The sequence below is a fragment of the Python bivittatus genome, unplaced genomic scaffold (assembly GCF_059951505.1).
Source record: "Python bivittatus isolate LINGU-HERP-01145 unplaced genomic scaffold, Pbiv_v1 ctg000590_np1212, whole genome shotgun sequence".
Classification (NCBI taxonomy): Eukaryota; Metazoa; Chordata; class Lepidosauria; order Squamata; family Pythonidae; genus Python; species Python bivittatus.
In genome coordinates, this window is record NW_028277086.1 from 20,490,120 (window position 1) to 20,515,491 (window position 25,372).

General features: G+C 37.6%; 1 protein-coding gene across 7 annotated transcripts in view; it reads right to left on the reverse strand.

Moving 5' to 3' along the window:
- The window catches only part of RIMS2 (regulating synaptic membrane exocytosis 2), a 350,682-nt gene that overhangs the window by 319,430 nt on the left and 5,880 nt on the right, over positions 1 to 25,372 (reverse strand). For 4 of the 7 annotated variants that reach the window (XM_088149057.1, XM_088149053.1, XM_088149059.1 and 1 more), the window contains exon 2: positions 143 to 175. The exons of the other annotated variants lie outside the window; for them this stretch is intronic. In XM_088149057.1, coding sequence (XP_088005183.1) covers positions 143 to 175 — 33 coding nt within the window. The remainder of the gene's footprint in view (positions 1 to 142; positions 176 to 25,372) is intronic. 7 annotated transcript variants of the gene reach the window in all.

Below are 25,372 nucleotides of genomic sequence, written 5' to 3' on the forward strand. Positions count from 1 at the left end.
CAGCTTTTACAAGCCAATCAGAAAGCAGATAACTAACTGCAGCCTATCTGGTATTAGTTTAAAATCATCAAAGGTGCAGAAAGCAGAACATGGCAAAGGTAGAGAAGTAAAGCCCACTGTACTTTTATGTGTTTTTACTTACTGTGTCACTGGTTGTTTTTGTTCTTCTTTACCCCTAAAAAAATAAGTGCACAACTGAGTGCAGTATATAGGACATAAATCCCACCACCTGTTCCATATCTCTCTCATATTTGAGTAGCATCAGAAAAATACGTGTATTTAACTACATCTTGCATCCAAATCACTTTTCCACTAAACTAAAATATTCATGCAGTATCATAAAAACATAAAATTCATAACGTCTTTAGGAAATAATACTCTGAGATCAGCATCTAATTTTTTTATAGAATTACTTGAAATATTGGAGTCTTAAGTATAATTAGCCGTATAATCACTGATACTTAAATTTGGTAGTTTACTTGAGTGACTGAAAAGCATATAAAAAGCAATTTACTATATACAGTAGTAAATTAAATGAAACATAATAAACTTCAAAACTACTGCAGTGATTCATACATTTGTAGAAAAGATAATCACGACTACCTCCAAAATTACTTCAGTTTCCATATATTTGTGATAAAAATAATTATTTAACTTGCTTGTAGTCTGCCCCGCAAGATTCAGTTTTAAATTCACAAGATTCAGATGCCCCAACTCTGTTGGCCTTCTATAAGGCCTTGAAGTCCTGGCTTTTCCCTCAGCATGGAGGCAGGATACTAGATGAGCCTGTCTGTAACAGTTGGAATACTGAATGATTGTATATTGGCCTCAGTTTATGATATGGTCTCCTCTGTGCTATTTTTAACTGGTTGGTTTAGGTTTTAATCCTATATTAGCTGCCAGAATCACAACTGGTGAGTAGGAAAGCCATATACATTAATTAATTAAACAAATTAACAGCTCAGTGAGGCTCTCATTATAATATCAAAGCCCAAAACAAGTTTCAAATATGAAAAACCAGCAAATAGATATCAAAGTGCACCTCTTTGATGTCTTTCCAGGTGGTAGGTTTATGTATTTCATGGGTTCTCACTGTGTCTGAAATTTTTTTAGCAGTTATGCCCTTGGTTACACCTTGACCTCTGGGATTAAGATTCTCCTACTTACTAGCTATGCATAAATTGGATGGTTGGGCAGGTTGTTTGTTTCCTCTTTGTGCAATATATCTTTTACCTCCTGTTTGACTGGTGGTCAGCCATGCCTTTTCTGGCTCTTCTTTGACTGCTTGGATGATCTCCTACTTCACAGATATATTCTAGTAGATATTCTTCAGGGTTCACTTGTTCCAAGATTTCCACTCACTGCATCTTACTGAAGGATGCACTGTTGCTCGTGGTTGCTCTGCATGACTTGGGATTCACCTTGCTGTATCCTTTACTTGTAATGTATCTAATCACCATGCCCTCTTTTGCTCTATTACTCAGCTTTGAGCATTTCTTACTTGGGATGTATGTATAGGCTCTGCAGCCAAATATATGGCTTCAATGACCTATGCTAGGATTCAAGCCATTCCTTAGTTCATATAGTGTCTTTTCTGTAGCTTTTGTTGGTAGCCAGTCTGTAGGTAGCCAGCTACCATAACTGCCTCTCCCTAGAGCTTGTTGGATAGGTTGGCATCTATCAACGTGCTTATCAGATCCTGTCAGGCAATGATTCTTTGTCACTCCATTTTGCCCTAGAATATTGATTATGTAATCTGGTGCTTGATGTTCTGTCACTCTAAGTGTCTTTGTGTTCATATATTATTCTTCATTGTCAGTTCAGAAGATAATCAGCTTGCGCTAGACTGTATTGCTTACTACCTTCAAGTATTCTTTCAGTTTTAGATTCTCACTTTTACACTTTTTGCACTTTGTGAATATGTCTTGATACATTGTGTGGTAATTAATGAAGATGATGAAAAATCAGTTGCCTGAAAGGTTCCTTATCAATCCAGTTCCTTATCAATCCATGTAGTCACTATGAATTAGGTCCAAGAGGTGACTTGCTCAGCTGTGGATGGTGTTAGGCAGTGACTTGTGATTTGCCTTTGCTTTGTCATTCATGTGTCACAAGGATATAATTCCATGTCTGTTCCCTTGTTTTGATTTTCAAGTTGCTTTATGACTTTAGAGGTCCCAACTCTGAGTCATCTGGCCATATGCAGATGTAGCCCTAGTGAAAAGGGTGGGCTGCCACTCTGGCTTCTTTAAGGACTATATATAGGCTGTCTTGCAAGTTCCTCAAAAAGAATGTTCACCTCATTTGAAACTCTGCATGTTTCTGTTGCAGTGCACGGTATAGATAATCTTGACCAAGCATTTCATAGAAAGCAGATTTCCCTCTATTGCTGGTGCATACAGACATCGTTTCGTGGGATCTTGCATTTCACACTGGTGGTGAAACATTTTAAGACTTCATTTCCAATTCTTTGCATAGTTAGGCTTTTCTCATCTGCTAGGTAAACTTTTTCATAGTTTCATCTCATTCTGTTAAAAGATCTTTGTTGTTATACAGCTAATGGTTCCAGAATCTATTCACTATCCAAATCCATTGCCTCCTTTGGCTGCTTTAAAGTATTCACTCTGTGACTCATGGGATCCCACTCCAATTGCTTCACTAGCCGTGGCTTTTCCTGCCACTTCCTCTTCAGTGGTTCCTTTCTTATCTTGCTCAGATTTCCAAATCATGCAGTCTTTCTTTAGGTGTACCACTTTCTTGCAGCAAAATTACATATAGGGCTCTCTCCTTCTCTCTATCTGTCCCCCAATCATAAGTACAGTATATTTGCCTTCATTCTCCCTTCTGTGGTGATATACATCAATCAGCTTGCCTCTGTCATACTCTAGCATAAATTCATATTCTCATCTTGCTTCTAGGGAGACCATAAAGAGCTTTGTGTTTGTGTGCACCTTTAAATCAGACAAGTCCCCACAGTTTTCTTGGCAACATTTTCGGAAGTAGTTTGCCATTGTCCTTTTCTTACGGCTGAGAGCAACTGACTAGCCCAAAGTCACCTAGCTGGCTTTGTGACTAAGATAGGACTAGAACTCATAGTTTCCCAGTTTCTAGCTTGGTGTCTTAACCATTACATCAAACTGGGTCTCATAAAGAGCAATAGGTTTTCAATAAAAAGAACAGCAGCAAAACACCTACATGATTATCTCTCATTTCCTCTCCTATGTTGCTTTACAATTGCTTTACTTGCTTCACAATTTCTAGCACTAAATTCACATTTTCCTACATTTCTTAGGACTTCTGCAATTTCATCCCACACAACTTTGAGCAGATATAGTTTACTGTTAAATTAGCTGGCTCATGCAGTTTCTGAAACCAATCCCTCGTTCCTTTAGCAGCATTTTCTCTTCTTACGTTAACTGCCTATTTCCACATAGGCACTTATTATAACTCTTCCTAGTCTGTCTTTCCTGTCTCAAGCTTTGTTTTTTGTGCCAGTCTTTTGTGTGGTAATTACTTGCCATAAATTATCCCTAGAGTGCAGAATTTCTCTTTTAAACTTCGATAGCTGGTAATTCTTAGTTTAGCTTTGCTGTCTCTGGGTTATAGCTTTTGCCTGCCATACTTACATACATACATCCATGCAGTTTGAATGTATTTTACATACCCTTTGGTGTAGCGGTTAAGATACTGAGCTGGAAACCAGGACATTGTGAGTTCTAGGGCCCCCTTCGGCATCAAAACCGGTTCAGTGACTTTGGGCCAGTCACACTCTCTCAGTTCAATCCACCTCACAGGGTTGTTGTTGTGGGGAAAATAGGACAGGAGTATTAGGTATGTTTGCTGCCTTGAGTTGTTGTTGTGGTTGTGGTTGATCACATATTCAGCCAGATATTTAGACTGGATTTGGCATTTTTATCCACCTATCAAGTCCTTCCCAAGGACCTGGGTTAGACAGATGTTGTTTGATGGTGTTAAAGATATCATCACAGGATATAAACTGTTCAAAGTAAAGCTGCCTTTTGCAATTGACTGATGGTGATTTTGTCAATGCCGATGGTCTTCAAGTGGTACTCCAGATGTTTTGGGACTGCACCTAAGGAGCCTATAACTATTGGTACTATCTTTGCTTTCTTTTGCCATAGTCGTTCTACTTCTGTTTGCAGGTCTTTATATTTTGTGATTTTCTCCAGTTCTTTCTCTTCTATTCTGCTGTCTGCTGTATTACAATGTCCACTATCCAGACTTTTTTGTCTTTCTTATCAACAGTTGTTAAGTCTGGGGTGTTGTGTGGCAGGTGCTTGTCTGTTTGAATTCTAAAGTCCCAGAGCATTTTAGCTTCTTCGTCTTCTATTACTTTGTCTGTTTGTGGTCCCACCAGTTCTGGCTTGCAGGCAAATGGTATTTCTTGCAGATATTCCAATGCACCATTGTTGCTACTTTGTCGTGCTGTTGTTTGTAATCAGTCTGTGCAGTCTTCTTGCAGCAGCTGACTAGGTGGTCCACTGTTTCTTCAGCTTCTTTGCAAAGGTGGCATTTGCTGTCTCTTGCTGTCTTCTCAATGCTGTCTTTGTATGCATTTGTTCTTTAGGCTTGGTCTTGTGCAGCCAGAATTAGCCCCTCTGTCTCTTTCTTCAACTTTCCTGCTCTTAGCCATTGCCAGGTCTTCTTGTTATCTACTTTGCCTGCTACTTTTTTGTGTACTGGCCATTTAATTACTTTGCCTTGCCACGTCTCTTTTCTATTCTTCATTTGGTCTTTCTTATAGGCCAATCTGGTTTCTTTGGTATTCAGTAAGCCTTTATGGTGTACTAGTTTCAGTGCATCTTCTTCACTGTCCTTCAGATATTCTTCCAATGCCTGCTTTTCTTCTACAACTGTCTGGTGTACTTGTAACATTCCATGCCCACCTATGCTCCTTGGTAAGTAGAGTCTGTCAATGTTGCTGCGTGAAGGGTATTATTATTATTATTATTATTATTATTATTATTATTATATGAAGTCTAGCCTCTGTATTCAGAGATTCCATTGGGTGAATCTGTAACAGCTAAGCTTGCAGGAAATGTTTGCATGAATGACCACAGCCACCCCTCCCATACGATTTACTATGCTAAATAAAATAGTAATTGCATTTTCTAAAACTATTCATACAGAACAAAAGCATCAGAATAGACTAATAAAAGCTATCAAAAGTAATTAAGGTGAGCTGAAACTGGTGCATGAACCTCCCAAAGAAGTGAATTTCAAAGTGGAAAAGTTTTAAATATTCTGAAATATATTATCTCAAACATTAATTTTTATGCTAAAGAACTTTTTAAAAGCATGTTAATCAAGATAAGACAATGGCCAAGATAAAATGCACAAATCACATGAAAATCACTGTAAAACATTACTTTGCAATTTTTGTCAAAAACATTAAAAACAGATTAGTTCAAAAAGCAATTGTTATACATTTCCCTGTTCCCATTGAAGAATTCCTATTTTAGATTATTAAAATAGGATTTTTGCAAGACTTCCTGTTGCATTAACCTTAAAAAACAAAACCAGGATTAAACAGATACTTCGTCTAAAGTAGACAATGGAGTATCTAGGGAGAACTCCTTTGGTACTCACCAGGCTCCTTGTCTCACTATGTTTTTTAAAATATTTGTTTAATCAATTTATACATCTCAACAAGTGACTCTGGGTGGCAAATGATGTTAAAAGTAAAACTAAAAACAATTACATAGATAACTACAAAAAGTAAGAAACATAGCCAAGAGAAATACAACAATCGTTAATCATTAACATGACCAGGAGATGAGTCCCTTCACACACACAGACCCCAGGCCCTGGCACAGAAGCAAGTCTTTAGGGCCTTGCAAAAGGCCAACAGGGTCGGGGCAACCTGATCTCCAGAGGACAAACACTATGCAAAAAAGGCTCATCTTCTGGGCCTGCCAGCCACCATTCCACCCAGAGCTGCCCAACTCGATGGGATGGGTAGAAACAACCGGGGAGAAACAGTCTGTTAATTACCTGGTCCCAAGCCATGAAGGAATTTAAAGGTGAAAACCAGCACCTTGAATTACACCCAGAAGCACACTGGCAACCAATGCAGCTCACAAATTGTGGTGTCACACACGCCAAGTAGCCAACACCATTTACGATCCATGCTGCTCCATTCTGCACCAGTTGAAGCTTCTGAATGCTCTTCAAGGGCAGCCCAATGTAGAGCACATTGTAGTAGTCCAGACAGGGGAATCGCGAGGACATGAGTGACAGTGAGCAGGGCCTCCTGGTCCACAAACAGGCACAAATGGCACACAACCCGAAGGTGTGCAAAGGTCCTCCTAGCCACAGCTGCCACCTGCTCTTTGAGCAGGAGCCATGAGTCCAGAAGGAACCCCAGATTGTACATCAAGTCTGTCTGAGGCAGTGCCACCTCATCCAGAACCAAAGCTGAAGGATCTCCAGCACCAGAAGTTCCAAACACCCAAAGCTACTCAGTCTTGCTTGTGTTGAACCAAAGCCTGTTGTGCCCCATTCAACAGCCTCCAGGCATTGGGACAGGATGTCCACGGCCTCGATCAGGTGACCTGGGATGGAAGTGTAAAGCTGGGCATCATCAGCATACTGGTGATTCCTCACCCCAAACCACTGGATGACTTCATGTAGATGTTAAACATGAGGGGAGGGAGAACCGAGCCCTGTGGCACCCCATAAAGTAGAGGACACAGGCTGGACCTCCCTTCCTGTATCAGCACAACTGGAATCGGTCCCAGAGGAAGGAGGAGAACCAGCACAACACAGTGCTGCCCACCCTCAACTACTGGAGCTGGTCCCGAAGGATATCATGTATAGTAACAAAAGCCACTGAGAGTTCAATAAGAGAAGGATGGATGCATTACCGTCATCCCGCTCCCACCAGAGGTAATCCAAGAGCACAATCAATGACATCTTGGTCCCATACCCACACATGAATCCCAACTGAAAGGGGTTCAGGTAATCCGTTTCATGCAGAGTCGACTGAAGCTGCAATGTGACCACCTTCTTCACAACCTTCCCTAAAAAGGGAAGATTGGAAACTGGATAAAAATTGTCTAGACTGGACAATTGGGTGGAGAGATGGCCCCTTGAGAAGGGAGCACATCACCACCTCCTTAAGAGCCCACAGAACTACTGCCCCCCTCAAAAAGAAATTAATCACCACTGGACCCAATCACATGTCCCCTCCCAGTCAGCCTTAATCAGCCAGCAGGGTTTATTCTATTAATAGAATTAATTAAATTAAATTAAATTAAAAATACATTATAAAACAATGCTACTTAGTATATGGTAATAAATCAATGCCACTGAGTAACAAATCTACAGCTAGCAGCATATATTGATATAATTAGAATACAGATGAGTCAAAGACATAATGGGGGAGGGGGAACTCTTATTACTGATTTGATGACACAATGCAAACAATATTAGAAAATCTGTTTTACTCTGTGAGTAAAGGAAGAAATAGGATAGGTAGGACTAAGGTAGGAATGAGGTAGGCCAAACTGTAAGCTAAATTTTTCTTTGCCTGGATAACCTGCCCCTTAGCAAATCTGCTCTGTGCATGCCAGAAGGATCAGAGCGGCCACCCTACCAGCAGATATATGTCTGCTCAATATGCAAGCACAATACTGGATTAAATCTTTTGTATAATAAATTATTCAATACTAGCTATGGTCTAGTGTTTCATACATTTGACTCCTTTAAAAAATAAGTGGTTATGAATAATAATAATCGAGTTTACAAGGCCATCCACAGAAGAGCAAGGGAGAACAAATGTGTGGAAAAGTGAACTCATCACCGAGTGGGCATTTTTCCCCTTCTGGGATCCAGAGTTTTGGTGCTGCCCAGGAAGGAGGGTTAAAACAACCCCACCCTCTCCTTCACTGGAGAGCTTGTTTCATAAAAGAGAACAGAAAGCAAGCATGCATGTGGATGTGTCAAGAAAGGAGTCGAGCCAGGAAGACAGTAGAGATGTGGGAAAGGGAGACCTCCAACCCAAAGATAAGCACCTCAGCAGTAGTCTCAGGCAGTGAGAGAAAACTGAAATTCTTGGAGCTGCAAGACCAGCTGACAAATGAGGGAGGAAAAGAGTCAGACCAGAATCTGTAAATCCAAGCAAACCTTCAAACCAAAGCAAGCCCGCTGCATGCAGCAGCCCAGATGCAGAGCTCCACAAACCAGCTTCAGAAGCAGGACTGTGAGTGCCAGGGAGAAGAGAAAAGCCCATTCACAAGTCTATAGAGGAGTGAAAAGGGTTTTCATATGCAAATGGCCTGAGATTAGCTACAAGAGTTGAAGACCTGGGGGAAAAGGAATAAATCTTAAACAGTTTAAGATAGGAAAACATAGTGGTACAAAAAACAGAAATAGGGATATAGACATAGAGATAGAAATGTATAGATTAAATAAGATAGAAATAGTTGTACACTTATAGTAATAGGACGACAGTAAAATAAGATAGGTAGGAAAATAGAAATAAGCATAGAATTAGCATTAAGTTTAGAAGTAAAGAATGGCAGTTTAATTTTGTACAATAAAACAGTTTTTGTGGGAAAAACAAATGCAATCTTTGTGTCTGTGTTCTGTACCATATTAAGAAAAACCCTAATAAAATGATGAAACCTGCAACTTATATACTTGAATCAAGGATCAGATGTTTATACTCTACAAATTTACACAAGGGCCGGATTTGATGTCAGAATATGTGGTTCATCATTTTTGTGTCAATGTGGCTTGCTGGCCATTTAGTTATCTTTCAACATTTGTATTTACTATTAAAATTCAGCGTGGTAATTATATATAACTAAATAAGTCACTACAGTGACTTTTAAATATGAAAGCTGAAAATCTAAACAAACGTTTTTATTATGTGCCTAAATTATGTGCCTAAATTATTATGTGCCTAAATTATGAAGCACAAATTTATTACTTGCTCCCTATTTTCTTTTTGTGCGCTCTGTTGAACAATGAGGTGTCTACCGTATCTGGGTTGAAAAATCCAGATGAACATTGATAGCAAAGAGATACAGAAAGTTCTATTCTTTGTTGCCATCTAGTGGTTGTCTAAAGTTGTGCAGACCAGATATGGTAGACCTAGTCATAGTCAAATTCTTGTACGAAGAGAATTCCTGAATGTTTAATGAATTAATGATTCTAAGTCATATTTACCAGACAAATAATTGTTCTAAAGCAGGAGCTCAAGGCTCTTGTTACCAGCTAATTAGGAACATTTGTGTTTGTTTGCAGTTGGAGTATTCATTTAAAATGAATAGAACGGTCATTCATGAAGAGACACCATGCATGTAGGAGCCTCTAAATACAAAAGTGTCATTAATAATCAACCCAAATAACATGAATGTAAATTAACTGAGTATCTGATGAAATCTGATTACAAGTTAATATTTGATTCTTTCTCTCATAGGATAATTTTTCAAAGGTTCTTACAATTCTTTACATTTAGTATAAACTTTATACGGGACATTATGTATGTATGTATGTATGTATGTATGTATGTATGTATGTATGTATGTATGTATTTATTTATTTAGCCAATTTATATAGCTGCCCATCTCACCACAGGTGACTCTATTGACTTTATTCAATTTGTATAGCTGCCCATCTCAAACAAGTGACTCTGGGTGGCAAACAATCATAAAATAAATATTGCTTGACTGCCACCACCTACTGTCTAGTAACCCTACTCCTGCCTCCACAACTGTTGAAAAGTCTGACAAGATACTGCATCCTACTTAACCTTTCTTGGTGGACAAATTTGTTAGTAGCAGAGTTTTGGCACAGGAGCCAAGTACAGCCAATCAATTTTGACATTACAGGTAAGGTAATATAACATAAAAGCTGGCACTAATAAAAGGTGAATACTAACTTGGTTTCAATTCCAAAGTACCTCTGCCCACCTGCCAGCTAGAGAAGCTTGTATAGGGTGCACAGGGTTAACATATTCATGAGTATTGTAGCAGCATATAGAAACAGCCAATCCAATCCTGTACTTCATTGTGATTGATAGCAACTGCCCTTAATTTTAAATAACTCAAGAAAAAAAGTCAGTCCCAAGATAACATCCACATTCTGCAGGGAGAACTCTTCCCACAGTTTCTCAGTTATGTATTTTCCTATCTACTCCTGCAAACTGACAGCATTACCATTCATTTCCATCTGTCCTAATTTTTTTTAGTAAGAAAAAAAATGAATCAGTAATGAGACATAGGAAGTTTTTATAACTTATGCCAATGTTATCATGATCATCCCTGAAATTCTGTGAATGAAGCAGGACAACTGCAACTTATCTGAAATCATTCTAACATTTTCTATTCAAAATTATTACTAGTAGTAGTAGTAGTAGTAGTAGTATTACAGATAGTCCTCACTTAGCAACCACAATTGGGACCAGCAACTCTGTTACTAAGCAACACAGTCACTAAGCAGAAAATCACATGACTGCAACAGACTTACAATGACAACTCCATGGCTGTTAAGTGAATCACTGTGTGTCGTTAAGTGAGACACCATGTGAGTGTGACTTGCAATTTTACTGCCTGCTTCTCCATTGACTCTGCTTGTTGGAAGCTGGTTGTGAACCATGCAAATAGCAATCACGTGACCATGGGATGCTGCAACTGTTGTAAACACCCGCCTGCTGCAAAGCACCCAAATGTCGATCACATGACTATAGGAATGCTGCAACAGTCGTAAAAGCAAGGACTGCTCATAAAGTTACTTTTTCAGTGCCATTGTAACTTCAAATGGTCACTAAACAGGGCAGTCATTAAGCAAGGTCTACCTGTATTATTATTATTTTGAAGTAAATGTTCTTTCACAACAGATTGGTTTATGAATTTACATTGCATAATCTTATACTTGCCTATTTAGAAGTAAGTGTCTAATAGACTTCAATGTTGCCATCTTACAGGACCTAGGAAGCATGCTTTTTCTGTGGCAACCCCTGCCCTATGGAACACCCTTCCCCCTGAGGTTTGGCAGGCCCCCACTCTTTTAATCTTCCAAAAAGCACTTAAGAACTGTTTTTTCTTCCCAAATGCTGGGATAGGTTTAAATTGGTGGGATGAACTTGTGGGCTGCATGGAAAATTTTAGCTGTGCTGACAAGTCTTTTAGTTTTGATGATGATGATGACAGATATTGTTTTATTTTGGGGTTGTGAGCCGCACAGAGTTTGGTTCAAGATGGGCAGCTATATAAATGTTTTAAATATTTTAATAATTAAATATTTAAAGCTTCCTTCCAAATAAAGAAGTTTCACATTGCTGGTTAAGCAGATTAGTTTCTTGCCATCTCAAAGATCAGGACCTCTCCCTCCACTTCATGGTAAGGGTTGGCTAAAAACATTGTTGTTGCTGTTGTTTTGAATGGAAGTTAGGAATCTAGTAATTTAGGGACAAATGCAGAGCAAAAGCAAAAAAGGAGAAGACTTTATAGGCCAAAAATACAGAAGAGGAAAAATGCAGATTCAAGCTCCAAGAAGGAAAAAGGAAGCAGTTATGGCAGGAAAGAAAAGCTTTGAAAGGGCAATCCTAACATGAAGGAGACTTTACTTTTATATGTCTATAATGACAGGATCTAAGCATCTTTCCATTAAATATATGAATTCTTTCCATTAAATGTAAGGATTCTTCTTGTGGCTACTCTGGCCACTAACATTATTTGAAACAGTAAGAATGACAATAAGATTATTCAACTAGCATATGTTCCATTGTAAACAATAGCATTTGTGCCAGAAAATTATCTCCTGGGAATGAAACAGAAGCAAAGTTCACTTTGACAAAGATGATTTTTTTTTCATCTTTCTGGGTTTATCTGACTCATCATTCTAGCACTCAATGAGCTGTTCAGTCCACTTTATTTTTAAATCAAGCCTTCAAAAAAGTTGCTATTTTTATATTTTTCTGGAGTCCAAAACATTTTTGGTTTTCTCATTGCTTATTTGAATCCTGAAACCAATAGCTCTCCAAAGATTTTTAATTTTAAGTAAAAATCTATAAAGATTTTAATGTAACATTTTACTTGCTGTTTCATATGATGTCTGTTTAAAACTAAAGTGAAACATCATAATAATTTATTTCTTTATGGACTAAGGTTAAATATTTTTATAGCACAACTGGAACCTATATTATTTTATAGATTTAGATTAAAGCAGCAACTCATACAAAAGTAATTTCTCCTATTCTGATCCATTAATAATACTAATCTCTTTTCATCACAGTGAAGTGCATAGTGACTAGCATCTTAAAACCTTCACTTAGTTTTCAGAACTTCTGGGTTAAGAAATCAGCTCCCTTCATGAATGGAGATACAATGGTTACATATTTTAAATATCTATTTTGGTTACATATTTTAAATATCTATTTTGGTATGAAAACTGTGATTGTGCACAGTATTCATACTATTTTGGTATGAAAACTGTGATTGTGCACAGAAGAGAGTAACATAGTCTCTTCTTCATGACACAAGTTTAAGTCTGTTAGCTATAACAAAAGTTCATAAATACCAGTCTTAAAATATGTAGATAAAACAGCATCTTCACATTTCAAATAAGCTAGCTCCACCTCTGGAGCAAAACCCAAATCAGCAGCGGGCTTCTTTTATTTCCTAGATATTGCTATACCAGTTTTTTCCCACAGTGGCAATTACTGCTTGGTTAGCATGTGCTCCCTCTCAAGTCCTGCTATGTTGCTTCACTGTAGCGGTGATGGTGTGTTCCTGGGAGGGATGAATGAAGAACACCAGGAATGTACACCAAGAATACTCCTAGCAGGATCACCTAAAGCATGGAGATCATCCCAGCTGCTCAGCTAAAGCAAACAGAGTCCTAAATCTGGCAATAAGACTAACAAGATAAAGCAGGAGAGCTTAACACACTGAAAGATGAAGCAAATGCACTACACATTCATAGTGAATTGAAATGGACTGGAATTGGTCCCTTTCAGTCAGATCATACTGTTTACTACTCAGAACATGAAAAACAAAGGAATAGTGTTGTATTCATAATCCGGAAGGATTATACTTGAGTACAATGCAGTCAATCACCAATTTATTTATTTTTTTTTTATTATTTATTTATTTATTTATCATTCATTCATTCATTCATTCATTCATTCAATCTGTATGGCCACCCTTTTCAAACATATGATTCTAGGCAGCTAACAGAATAAAAACAAGATGAGAACATCACAGAAAAAAAAATTTATTGATTGACTGATTGATTGATTTGATTTGGCGCTGCCTGACTCTAGAGTGAATCTTATCAATTAAGATAAGATGAAGGTCTTGGGAAAGATATTCAAATGCTATGATGTAGCTATATTTACAAAGATTAGAAGAGTACAGGCAGTGATTTTCCCTGTGACATTCTATGGAAGCAAAAGTTGGACTTTGAAGTAGCAGAGTATGTTTGAGTTTTCCTCCCAAGGAGCAAGCGTCTTTTAATTTCATGGCTGCAGTCTCCATCTGCAGTGATCTTGGAGCCCAAATAAATGAAGTCTGTTACTGCTTCCATTTCTACCCCTTCTATTTGCCAGGAATTGATGGGTCCAGATGCCATGATCTTCGTTTTTTTAATGCTGAGTTTCAAGCCAGCTTTCGCACTCTCCTCTTTCACCCTCATCAAGAGGCTCTTTACAGTAGACAAAATAATTTTGGTTCCCATGAAAGGCTGTTTATTTTATATAGTTCCAAAATCTTATAGTAAAAGTTTCAGTGTTCCAAATTTGTCTGGACCCTTAATTCATTTATAACTTTCTTAGTTCAAAATCTTATTTAGCTTTTGCCATTTATTTCAAATTCTTTTAAGTTCTTAAACTTTAGTTAATTTTTCTTTGAGAAATGAAGATAGGCTCACCAGGTGACTTTTCAAACTTGTCGCTCTGAAGATCTCTAATAGCTTTAAGATAGTTAGATAAGCAGTTTCCAAAAGTGATTAGCAAGCGAGGTTAGCAAACTTGGTGTCCTTTAAAAGGCTCTGCCACAGTTATGAGCTTGGTGAGTTATCCCTTTCTCTCCTGGTGCTCGAACCTGCGGGAGACCACTGTCCTGTGGTTTCCTTGTGAAAAGCAGCCATCTGGAGCATATGTGGGCAATACTCTGTCCTTTTCTTATCCAGAGAGTTTCTGAAGAACTGGTCTACTCACCAGTTACTCGATCTTTGCTGCCATCGTTGTCTCCACTGTCCCGGAAACATGTTTAGCTCACCATACCTCCCTTGAAGTCCACTCTCTCAGCCCTAGGAAGAAGGCAATGGCAAACCACTTCCAGAACCTTGCCAAGAAAACTGCAGGGAGTTGTCCAGGCAGTTGTGACAAGTCAACACTGACACAAAGGCACGGGGGGGAAAATAATATTGAAAGGTTCAACTTTTTAAATATATATATTTTGAATGTTATACAGAGTTACATTAAAACACACATACCACATGGATAAAAAATATTCTTACATCCAGCAAAACATTTCTAGACAACCTATTATGCTAAGAAAACTGACAGGTGGTTTGTGACATATGCTGCTCATAACTCTTTAACATAGAACAAACTGTTGCTTAGTAATATATGTTGTACATATAATACTTAAAAATGGAAGCAAATGGATCAGCTGCCTTTTCTGTCATGATTTTCTCTGGTTCTGGTTACTAAAGTATCTTTGAAATAGCATCTCCATAATTTTTCCAGTATACAGTAAATATTAACAATAGTATCTAAGATTTGCAGCACTTTATTTCAATGAACTATGACACTATAATGCTTAATGCATGTTCACACTACAGCCTACATTCACATGCCAAATGAATATAAAAACTAAAATTTATAGTCATGTATTGTGTCCTCATTCTGAAAACACTTTTACTAAAAGCTCAATTGAGGCTGACTGAAGAATACCAGTGTTTTTAATCTTACAATAAAATTGGCATTACAAGCAGCTTTTGAAATTGCCCTCAACTGGAGAAGGTAACAAGATTACCATTTATGCACTGATCTTTTCTACCTTTGTACCTTTAAGGAGGTAATTGGCTCATAATTAATTAAATGCCCTCCCTCAAGGAGGAACCTATGGAGAATTGTATGTGATCAGGGAAACTAAACTATCATCTTCATCAGGCTTTTTATGCCTTCCATATAGCTAGATTCTTAAGGCACTTCTGTACTGCAGCCTTAAATTCCTCCTATCCCTTATTGATTCTGGCTAGTCTTTAAGATGGCTTAAGAAAATTCTGTGTGGATTGGGTCACTTCAGCAGCAGCTTGTGGACTGCCAGCTACCATAACCCCTCATTGGACAATCCCTCTTCTGTTGTGTCCTCCCAACTTTTCATGCCAAAGCAACTGCTGATCACATTCCATTCTGTGGGTGGATCTTACTGGACATACATACTGTTTGAAAATCTTAATGCTGTTTACAAAGTTAAGGTATGAAAATGTACAGATACACAGGCACAACTTTAAAATAACAGTTTTAAATAAAAGGGCAGCAATAGCTTTGAAAAACACTTGGGGGGGGGCAACGTCTGGTAGATTTTCATGGATATGGAAAGCAATTATGAGAATTCATCTATCTACCAAAATCTTTGCCCATGCATCCCCACATTAGCCCTCAAAAGAAGGAACTACTCAATTTCTAGAGTCAAAGACAGCATTTGGACTGCTGAAAAGATCTGTGGAGCTGATTGCAAGAATTCATGGGAGAAAGCGACTGTATCTTTATGCTCCAATAGGAGACAAAATTATTGATTAGGAGCATGAAAGGTTGATACTAAGCTCTTGGTAATATTCTTAAATTTATGGACCTTATCCAGTTTTAGAACCTTCACTTTTGAAGGAAGGCTCTCCACTGGAAAGCATGTCTCTTGGGATAGCCTCAATAATACAACTATGCATGGCAGTGAAGCATCACTATGCCTTGGTGTGCTAATTTGCTGTTTGGTAGCCTGCATTATCCCTCATTCATTTTCAGGCAGATTAAGAGGAATGCTAAGACAGAAAGTGACTTTTTCCTAAATGAAAGTTAATAGTTGATTATATATCCCTACTAATTTGAAATCTGGAGGAATAGGGTGGCTAATCAGTAGTAGTTTCTTCCCATGTTCAATTTTCCGCCTTGTCGGTGGTTGCAATATACTGTATTGCCTCTATGTCAGGCAAGATTGTGAGGCCTCCTCTATGATGGATTTGTGGAAGGTGAAAGGTGCTACAAGGAGAATGGATATTTATGATTCTGCATCCCGTACAGATTTTCAATGCAGCACAAAATAGGTGGCATAGATTATGGCTTTGTCCGAGAACGTTGGGCATCTTTCAGGCGTACAAGAAGTATTGGGAACATAACTAGTGTCTGCACTCTTTTATATCAGGGCCTAGCTCTTCTTAATACTAGTTTCTCTCAGGTAGCAGCTGGATCTGGTTTTTCTGTCTGACAGTTGCAAATGTCAGTTTATAGCCTGTCTAAAAATTTACAAAGAGGGGCAAAAAGTAAGGTAGCAGATAAGATATCTGGTCTTTTTAAAACAATTGCAGCCACCAGCTTTTGTTGTAAAATACTTGGGAGGGCAGAGAAAATTTAATGGGATAGTCCCTCCCCTGCAACCAAAAGCCTAAATGCCTGTTACCATGCCTACCTGGCCCATGTTATTGCAACTCTGTCAATGACTCATGCAGCTGTCTATCAGCCAGTATTTGCTCACAACTACTACCACAGCCACTTGCATGCTACTAATCAATATCACCTATTCTGAATGAAATCCCTTCTCTTCTTGTAATGCACTGCAGATTCCTACTCTTTTCTTAAGTGGGTGCCTTGAAGAGATAACAGGTGGAAATGGTCATGCAATTGTTTTCTAAAACCATAACTATAAGCAACCCATCTAAGAAAATATGCTGCTCAAGGGGCAGAGACAGTACACGTGTATAAGATGAGCAATAATATAACATAGAAATAATTCAAGTTGCTACCACACATGGTGCTGCTACCAAAAGACATATATATTTTTAAACAGCAAATTGCTAGCTGTAGTATGTGTATCTGAGTAAAGTTAATGGTTCAATATTTATCAGGACATGGAATTTTCTTTTAAGCTTTCTTCCTTTTCCCTCTTCATAGGACTAGATGTACAGTATTTGGTCTTGCTATCTTTCTTATGCTCTCTAGAGGCATAATGTAGTTGTATGGCTGTTGTTGTACTTGCCCTCTGTAAGCTTCTTATTCCTGGGTGCTAGGAATAATCTTCACAGTTTTTTTGTCCTATGTACCCACTTCAGGGATCACTCATAGTTTTTGCCCAAGGAAAAGAATATAGACAGTTCCAGAACCATGCATCACTGAGGGCCTATGTATCATAGCCTTGAACCATCAGACTATCCTTCATTTCATAATAATTACACCTACCCACATTATTTCTCTCTGCAATCCCATTTGTCAACTATCTCCTCTTTCTCATCCCTCTTTTTTACAATCCTATTCCATCTCTCCTGTTGTTTCTCTTAAAGCACACAATGATCTGATCTCTCAGTTATTCCCTTCCCTGTTCTACACCTCTCTCTAGCCACCATTTTTCTTTGCACCTACCACCCTAAGCCTAATCTACTCTCTTTGTATGCACTCATCTATTACCCTTAAAGCTTATAACAATTGTTAGACTGTAATATTTGTATTTGCTTAAGATAAATTTATCTCACTCTTCAAACTGAAAGGCACTTATAGTTCACAATTTAAAAAAAAAAAGGCTGACCTTGCCCTCAGGTTTATAAGATATGACAAAGGAGGAAAAAATAATACATAGGAAAAAGAAAGAAAACAATTCATAATGTTTCATGAATCCTATAATGGCTAGTTATGATAGAAACAGGCTACTCAGGAAGGCTCAGATGATATCCTAGATCTGATGTTCCTGTTGCTCTTCTTTATGACCTCTTTATGACCTTTATGGCCTCAGGATCATAGCAATAGCAAAAATACTTCTGATAACCTTTGTCCTCTACCCAACTGGACACAGTACCAGTGAGTAAAGATGGCATTTCTCACCTACTCTGTATTTTGAACTACATCTCCCAACTATCCCCTTTTTCTTCTCTTTGCTCACAACTTTACTCTCACACTCTTTTCATCCTTTATAGTACATACTGCACCCGTCTGTTGTCCCTTTTATTTTAGTTGATTCTAGTACACAGAATTGGTGAGCAACATTTTATTCTTTACCTCCTGCAGCAGAAAATCCTGGGCTGGCTTAACTCACACCACAACACACACTGTTTTTGGAAGCACCATCCTTTGGGCTCACAGTATTTTTGGATCCAACTATAAATATGTAAATTAATTCTATTTTTGAGAAAGAGATGCAGGGGATTGACAATAGAATCTTCTGCAATCCAGCATGTGCTTTCTTAAAAAAATAATAAAGAGCATTTTTAACATGGAACTCAGCACAGGAAAGGCAACCTCTACAACAGATTGCTTAGCTTGAAGATTATGTTTATTCTCATCACTCTTTATCTGTAGACATATGTTTCTTATCTATCTTTTACTTAATTCAATATGTATTTAACAAAGTACATGCATAGGGGAAAAAGAAAAAAATGTGTTAGCATTTCCAATATGTTTAAGAAAAGGCTACAATGAACATCAATAAACATAACGAAATAAGCCAAAATTAAATAGATTTGGTAAATTCAGATCTCACTACATCAATCTGCTAAACTGCTGTTATTATATAGTAATACTGAATTTTATTTTATGTTGAACTGACATATCTGCTGATAGAAATATAAAACTTAAATTACACATACTAAATATTAGAAACAGTTCTGACTTCATTGTTTCTTTTATATTTCCTCAGTCCTTTACCATCTATGACTAAATTAGATATATTTAACTCTAAATTGGATGCTATTCTTGTCTTTGCCACCCACAGAGATTTGCTCCTTTAGAGACAGTCACTCACAATCTCTCAGTGTTAGAAAGGTTTTGGAAGAACAATATTAAAAGAAAGGCAACTTGTAACACAGACTAACACGCTATTAATATTATATATAGTGTATTTCCATATTATATAATTGAAGATATTGACCATAATCCAAATTTATGTGCACATGTACAAACATAGACATACAAATTATTTTAGTACGCAAAATGGTCAGCATGTATCAGTGGTTCTCAGTTTGTTCAGTACTTTGTGCTATTCAGAAAGTTGGCTTTTCAAACTTCCAAACTTTCAGACAATAGAGATAATTTCTTTTTTTTAAAAAAAAACAACTTTAAAGCCCTGCTCCAAGTGCAGAACACAACTCAGACTTCATGAGATTATCTTTTTAATTAAGCAGCAGATTGCTATGAAACCTTTTCTGATATGGTGAATTGATGGTTCAGTTCATTATTCACATGTTAGCTTTGCATATAGGAAAGTCTAAAAAAATATTTGTAGGCACATATGTTTCTAAAATCCAACCAATTAAATATGAATACAAAATCCAGAACTTCAAAATTCCTCATAGTTTAACATTCTGTCATTCCTGGCTCATCTGTAACCATTCAATAATTACATGATTTTAAGTTTTAAAAGATATGTATTCCATATGTATGTTTAAAAAAATATACCAGAAACACTCATTATTTAGTTAATAAAAATGTAACTGGCAATTTGAACAACAGCCAAACTCATTGTTATATAAGCATGCAGCTTTCTATTTCATATATGAAATTTTGTTCGTGCTTACCCAGGAGTAGAATAAATTTCATTTAATTCAATTCAATTAACTTCTAAAGAATATGCAGTAGATCATACAGTAAGGGATTCTTACATGTGGAAAAGGAAGGAAATTGAAGTCCAGAAAGATGACATTAATCTGTTGAGATAATTCAGTACACAAAAAGTTGCACCTTAATGACTAACATTATTGCAAAAATATTCTTTATTTATTATTACTAGATATTATCTAGTAATATTAGATATTATCTAGTAATATTTATTTTTAGAATCATAAATATTAGAATCATACTTTATTTATTAGAATGAAATATGATCTATTAGTATCAAAAAGTGATTTATAAGAATCACTTTATTAGAATTAAGTGTGCATATTATCCTAACATGCAGTTCATTCAGCAGTTTGGGTGGACAAATTAGGATGGTTAGCAACAGCTAGAGGGAAATGAAAAGATAAAACCAGTAATAATAATATTAATGCTAAAACATAAAAATAAGTTACAATGGTCATTCACAAAGTACACATCTTTGTCCCAGGGTATACCGAAGTAACATAGCGGATTATGGAAATAGTAAAAATAGAAGTTATACCCTTAAACCAAATGCCAGTCAAGACAATATATTGTTATTAGTTCCTCCAGTCTGGTATTTTCCAGACTAGACTAAAAGTCACATCATTCCCACTTAATATGACCTCAGGCCACAGTACCCTGGGATCATTAAGTTTACAGTCTTTTATGTCTGGAGAGATGTTTGGCAAGGTACAAACATTTACTAGTTGCTTGTTGCAACAGGTATTTGCTATAGAAAATTACCCTTAGCAATAGGATCTCTTCCCTTTCAGTGCATTGTTTTTACCAGCTGAGGGAAGGAATGTATATAAAAAAGAACATACACCTAAAAGCTTTTCTCATTTTTGTGCCTAAGGCAGAATATAGATGACAAATGTTTACTCATTTCTGTCTGTCTTTTCTTATTAGGCACTAGAGTTATTGTCTATGCCAATAAATGTGCAGTCCTCCTGGGAGATTAATCAATTCCAGAACACAATTATAGTTTCACAAGGAATAAATAGGATCTTGTTTCCCCTTTCACTTGATCTCCTGTGTCTCTTCATATCTAAAAACAGGCTTATATATATATGTAAAAAATAAAATAAAATCACCTGTTTTAAGATTGTCTGAATGTTTGCATATCTTTGTCACTGATTGTTACCAGAAGTGTAACAGAAAGTCTTAATGTCTGTCTGTTTTAACAATATATAAATGGAGTCTGAATAGACAAATAATACCCAAGTTTGGTGTATGTTTCATTTATTTCATAAAGAAAGTCATGTGATGTGCTAGTGTGAAGAAATAATACCACTACCCAATTCAGTCAATTCAGTTAAAAGGATAACTAGGGCCAGTTATATGAGTACTTCATTAAACTATCAGGACTGCTTTGGCCAGCCTTGCCAGTATAAAACTCATAAATGTTGTCTTCCTGATCACAGTGAAGTTCTCACCACACAGATTCAAGAGACAGGACACGGCCTGCTCAAAAAATTTCTAAAGATCTTCATAAAAACGTAATTGATGCCAGCTAGTCTGGAAAAGGTTACAATACCATTTCTAAACTCTGGGGTTTCACCAATTTACAATCAGAGGCAATGTCAAGTCTATTTGGGACAATAGTGAATTTCATATCCGCTGCTATGCTCTGTAATGGAAGGGGTGGCAGTGATGTTCCAGCTTCAGGTGTTGGCTGCACATCCAGTTGTTCTTCTGGTTCTTCTTCCGTCCAGGATGTAATGTGTAATTAGTCTATCTCAAGTTGTAAGAGCAGCTTCCTCTTCACTATGTTGAAACGTTGGGTAACTAGTTGTTTCTCAGTGTGGATGTAGGTCTTCTGCCCATCCATAGTTCCTTCATACATTTCATATATTCCCTTTCATTAGGTCTACCATTGTAGTAGCATTCCATCAATTCCAAGTTCTCTTGTCTAGTCCATGTATGGTTTATTCCAGTAGCCCACTTATCGTCAGATTGTCCTGGTTTCCTAACAGCTGGCGCAGAACTTGTTAATCCAGGCGACGTCTGAGCCAGCATGACTTTCTTAGTTCATGTCATTCTCATATTTGAGGTAGGCAGGTGAAGTGTTAGGGGGTCTTTGCCCAAGGACTCCTATTGGCAAGGTAGGTACCAGCCGGGATTCGAATCCCAGTCTCCTGCATCAAAAGGTGGTGCTCTAACCACTATGCTATCTAGCCACTCAGATACACACACATACACACACACACACACACACAAATATACAAGCACACATTACACTGCACTACAGGTCAAAGTGTTTCTACAGATCATAGTGTTTCTTTTCACTGCTGCCATACTGAATAAACAGTGAAAGTGAGTAGACAAAATGAAGCTAATACTATTTAAATAATTATTGTCAAGGTCAGATCAACAGAACCTTCAGAACTGACCAGTACAAAGCAAAGCATTTAAGCTACCGTTTTCAGGTAATTTAAGGTACCCGTATATTTATCACTGGATGGAATTATTACAATATGTAGTTCAAACCAGCTGATAAAACTGTACTGATACACATCTTCATTTTGAAGCAAAATCCTACCCACCCTGGAATGTCATACAATACTTGAGTGTGGCAGAATCACATTTACTATTTCAACAGGAATTACATTCTAAATTCTAGAGGCTATTTCCAAAAATGTTCTACATCATTCCACAGTTCACATTTTCCTTGCTGAAAATGAATTTATTTCCTTTATGGAATATGGAATAAAGCGTAACCTGATCCCATTCACATGAGGAGAAAGCAGTAATAGTTCTAGTGTATACAAACTTAAAATGGGAACTTATCACTAGTATTAATCAGTAATGTCATCAAAGTAAATCTTTAAGATATAAGGATCTTAGCATCATGAACCAAATCCAGAATTGATCGTAATATTGTCTACTCACTGTTCCTGAAAAGAGGTAATTTCTTTTTTTAGGTACTCCCACCCAACCTGAGCTCCTTCTCCTATTAATTTCTCCATCATGGCATCCCAATTATCACTGATCTATTAAAAAGTTTTTAAATCCAAGATGCAATTACACTCAGCTTCAATTGCCCTTAAAATCAAGAATTCTGGCATAGTTAAATCTTGTTAAAGTTGTTGTTAATCCTTTTTCCTCAGCAAAGTCATCCCTTATTCATTAATATCAAATCAAAAAGAGTTGTTCCTCTTATGCCTTTGAAAGAAAAAGCTGTAAGGAAGGCAGATGAAGATTTTCATGAAAGAACTATCTTTGGCAGAGTTTGTTTCCCTAAAGATGGTTGGGTAATTAGCATCTCCCCCATTACCATTTCATACCTCTTTAAAAGACCTGCAAACCAGATTTGTGAACCATTTTCAAGAAACTACCACAAGAACACAATTACAATAGCTGATCTTTATTATTACAAAGGAAACAACAGGATCATTCAAGCAAATTGGTGAGATTGTAGAACTCTATGCCTTGGGAAATCCAATCCATGTTATATTTTTTTCTCTTTTCTAACCAAAAGTTAAGGATTTTTTTTTTTAATTTGCCATACCTTTAGGCTTTGTATGCTTGCTTGCTTGCTTGTTTGCTCTCTCTCTCTCTCTCTCTCTCTCTCTCTCTCTCTCTTTCTTTCTGTTACAAGTTTATTTTGCTGATAATTTGATATTTCCACAGGTTGTATATTACTATTTCTATCTTATATTTGTAAGCAACCAAAGGGATTGATATTGTTAAATGTTGTTTATGTGGCTGTATATTCTTAACAAAAATTAAATAATAGTAATGTTCTATAACTTGCCTGGACTTGGGCAGTTACAACTCCTCTTGGAAAATAAAAGCAAAAGCTGGCTTAATTTCATTATGCATTTCATAAACAATTACGAAAATAATGATATGAAAAACTGAAATATTTAAGTCTCAGTTCCTTAGGCATGGCTTGCTCAAGAATGATTTTCATCCCCTCTCCAACCTTCACTTTTTAGGGAAGGTTGCTGAGAAGGTGGTTGGCTCACAGCTCCAGAGGACTCTGGAAGAAGCAGATTATCTGGACCTTTTCAGTCAGGATTCTGGCCTGGCTATGGTACTAAGACTGCATTGATCATGTTTGTCAATGACCTCTAGCAGGTTCGGGATGGGGGTAGTGCATCCATCCTGGCCCTCCTTGATCTCTCAGTGGCTTTCAGTACTATCAACCATGGTATCCTTCTGGGCCAGCTCCGGGAGTTGGGAGTGGGAGGTACCGTATTACAGTGGTTCTCCTCCTTTCTCCAGGGCTGGTTCGTCAGTGTTGGGGGGGGAGAGGTTGACCCTGATGCCCTTGCTTTGTAGAGTGCCTCAGAGCTTTAACCTCTCCCCACTCCTGTTTAATATCTACATGAAGCCACTGGGCAAGGTCTTCTGTCAGCATGGGGTATGATATCAGCAGTATGCTGATGATACTCAGTTGTACATCTCCACCCTGGTTCAACCATGTGGTGCTGCCAAGGTCTTTTCCCAGTATCTAGAAGTTGTGAGGATCTGGATGGGGGAGAATAGGCTTCAGTTCAACTCAAGCAAGACTGAGAGGATGTGGGATGTAAGGCCCCCCAACTCTCAGGATTTTCCATCTTTAACTTTGCATGGGGGTACATTTCCTCAGTCAGAGTTGGTGTAAAATTTGGGTGTCCTCCTAGACTCTCGGCTCCTGCTCAAAGAGAAAGTAGCAGCAGTGGCCAGGGGGCTTTTGCACAGATTTGTCTTGTGTAGCAATTATATCCATTCCTGGATCGGGAGGCCTTGGTCACAGTTATTCATGCCTTAGTCACCTCCCATTTGGATTATTGTAATGTGCTCTACATAGGGCTGCCCTTGAAGAGCACTCAAAAGCTGCAACTAGTCCAAAATGCAGCAGCACAGGCAGTTTTTGGCATTTCTTGTTATACCCAAATAACACTGTTGCTTTCCAAGCTACACTGGCTCCCAGTAGTAATTGTGAGAGGAGCAGCTATGTAAATCATATAGATAAATACACGTATTGACTAAATCACAATAGCTAAGTTCAGACAGTTAAGTCACAAACTCTATTTTGGCTTAACACGTCTTGTGAACTCAGCCTATATCTCAGCAGAGTCCAATGCTCAAAACTATTTTAATAGAGTTAACAGAGTAATTTCACTGGATGGGTAGCACTAAAAGGTTTCAGGCTGTTTTGCAGTTTGTAGGGTTTGAATGGTGGAAAGTGATGCATTTGCCTCAGAGACGCTTGACACTCTATTACTATCTTTATTTTCACCAAAAATAGCAAGAGCATCAGGCCCAACGCATTTTGGTGTGATCTGAGGTTGTTATAGGGCTTGCATAATCAAGACTAGGGGCTTGATATGGCTCTGGATTGGCCATTTGAGTTCTAAAGCACTCCCTATACACATGTGGGTGGCTCAAGATTGTTCTTCACATTTCTGACTACCCTTATACTGAGACCTGTTAGTCAGAATGCTACATGAGACAAATTATTAGTCATGATAGAAGTCTCCTATATTCCTCAAATTATGAATAAAATACAACAGGTCACATGTTTAATGTCATATGAGAATAAGCTATTTTATAGAGAAAAACGGCATT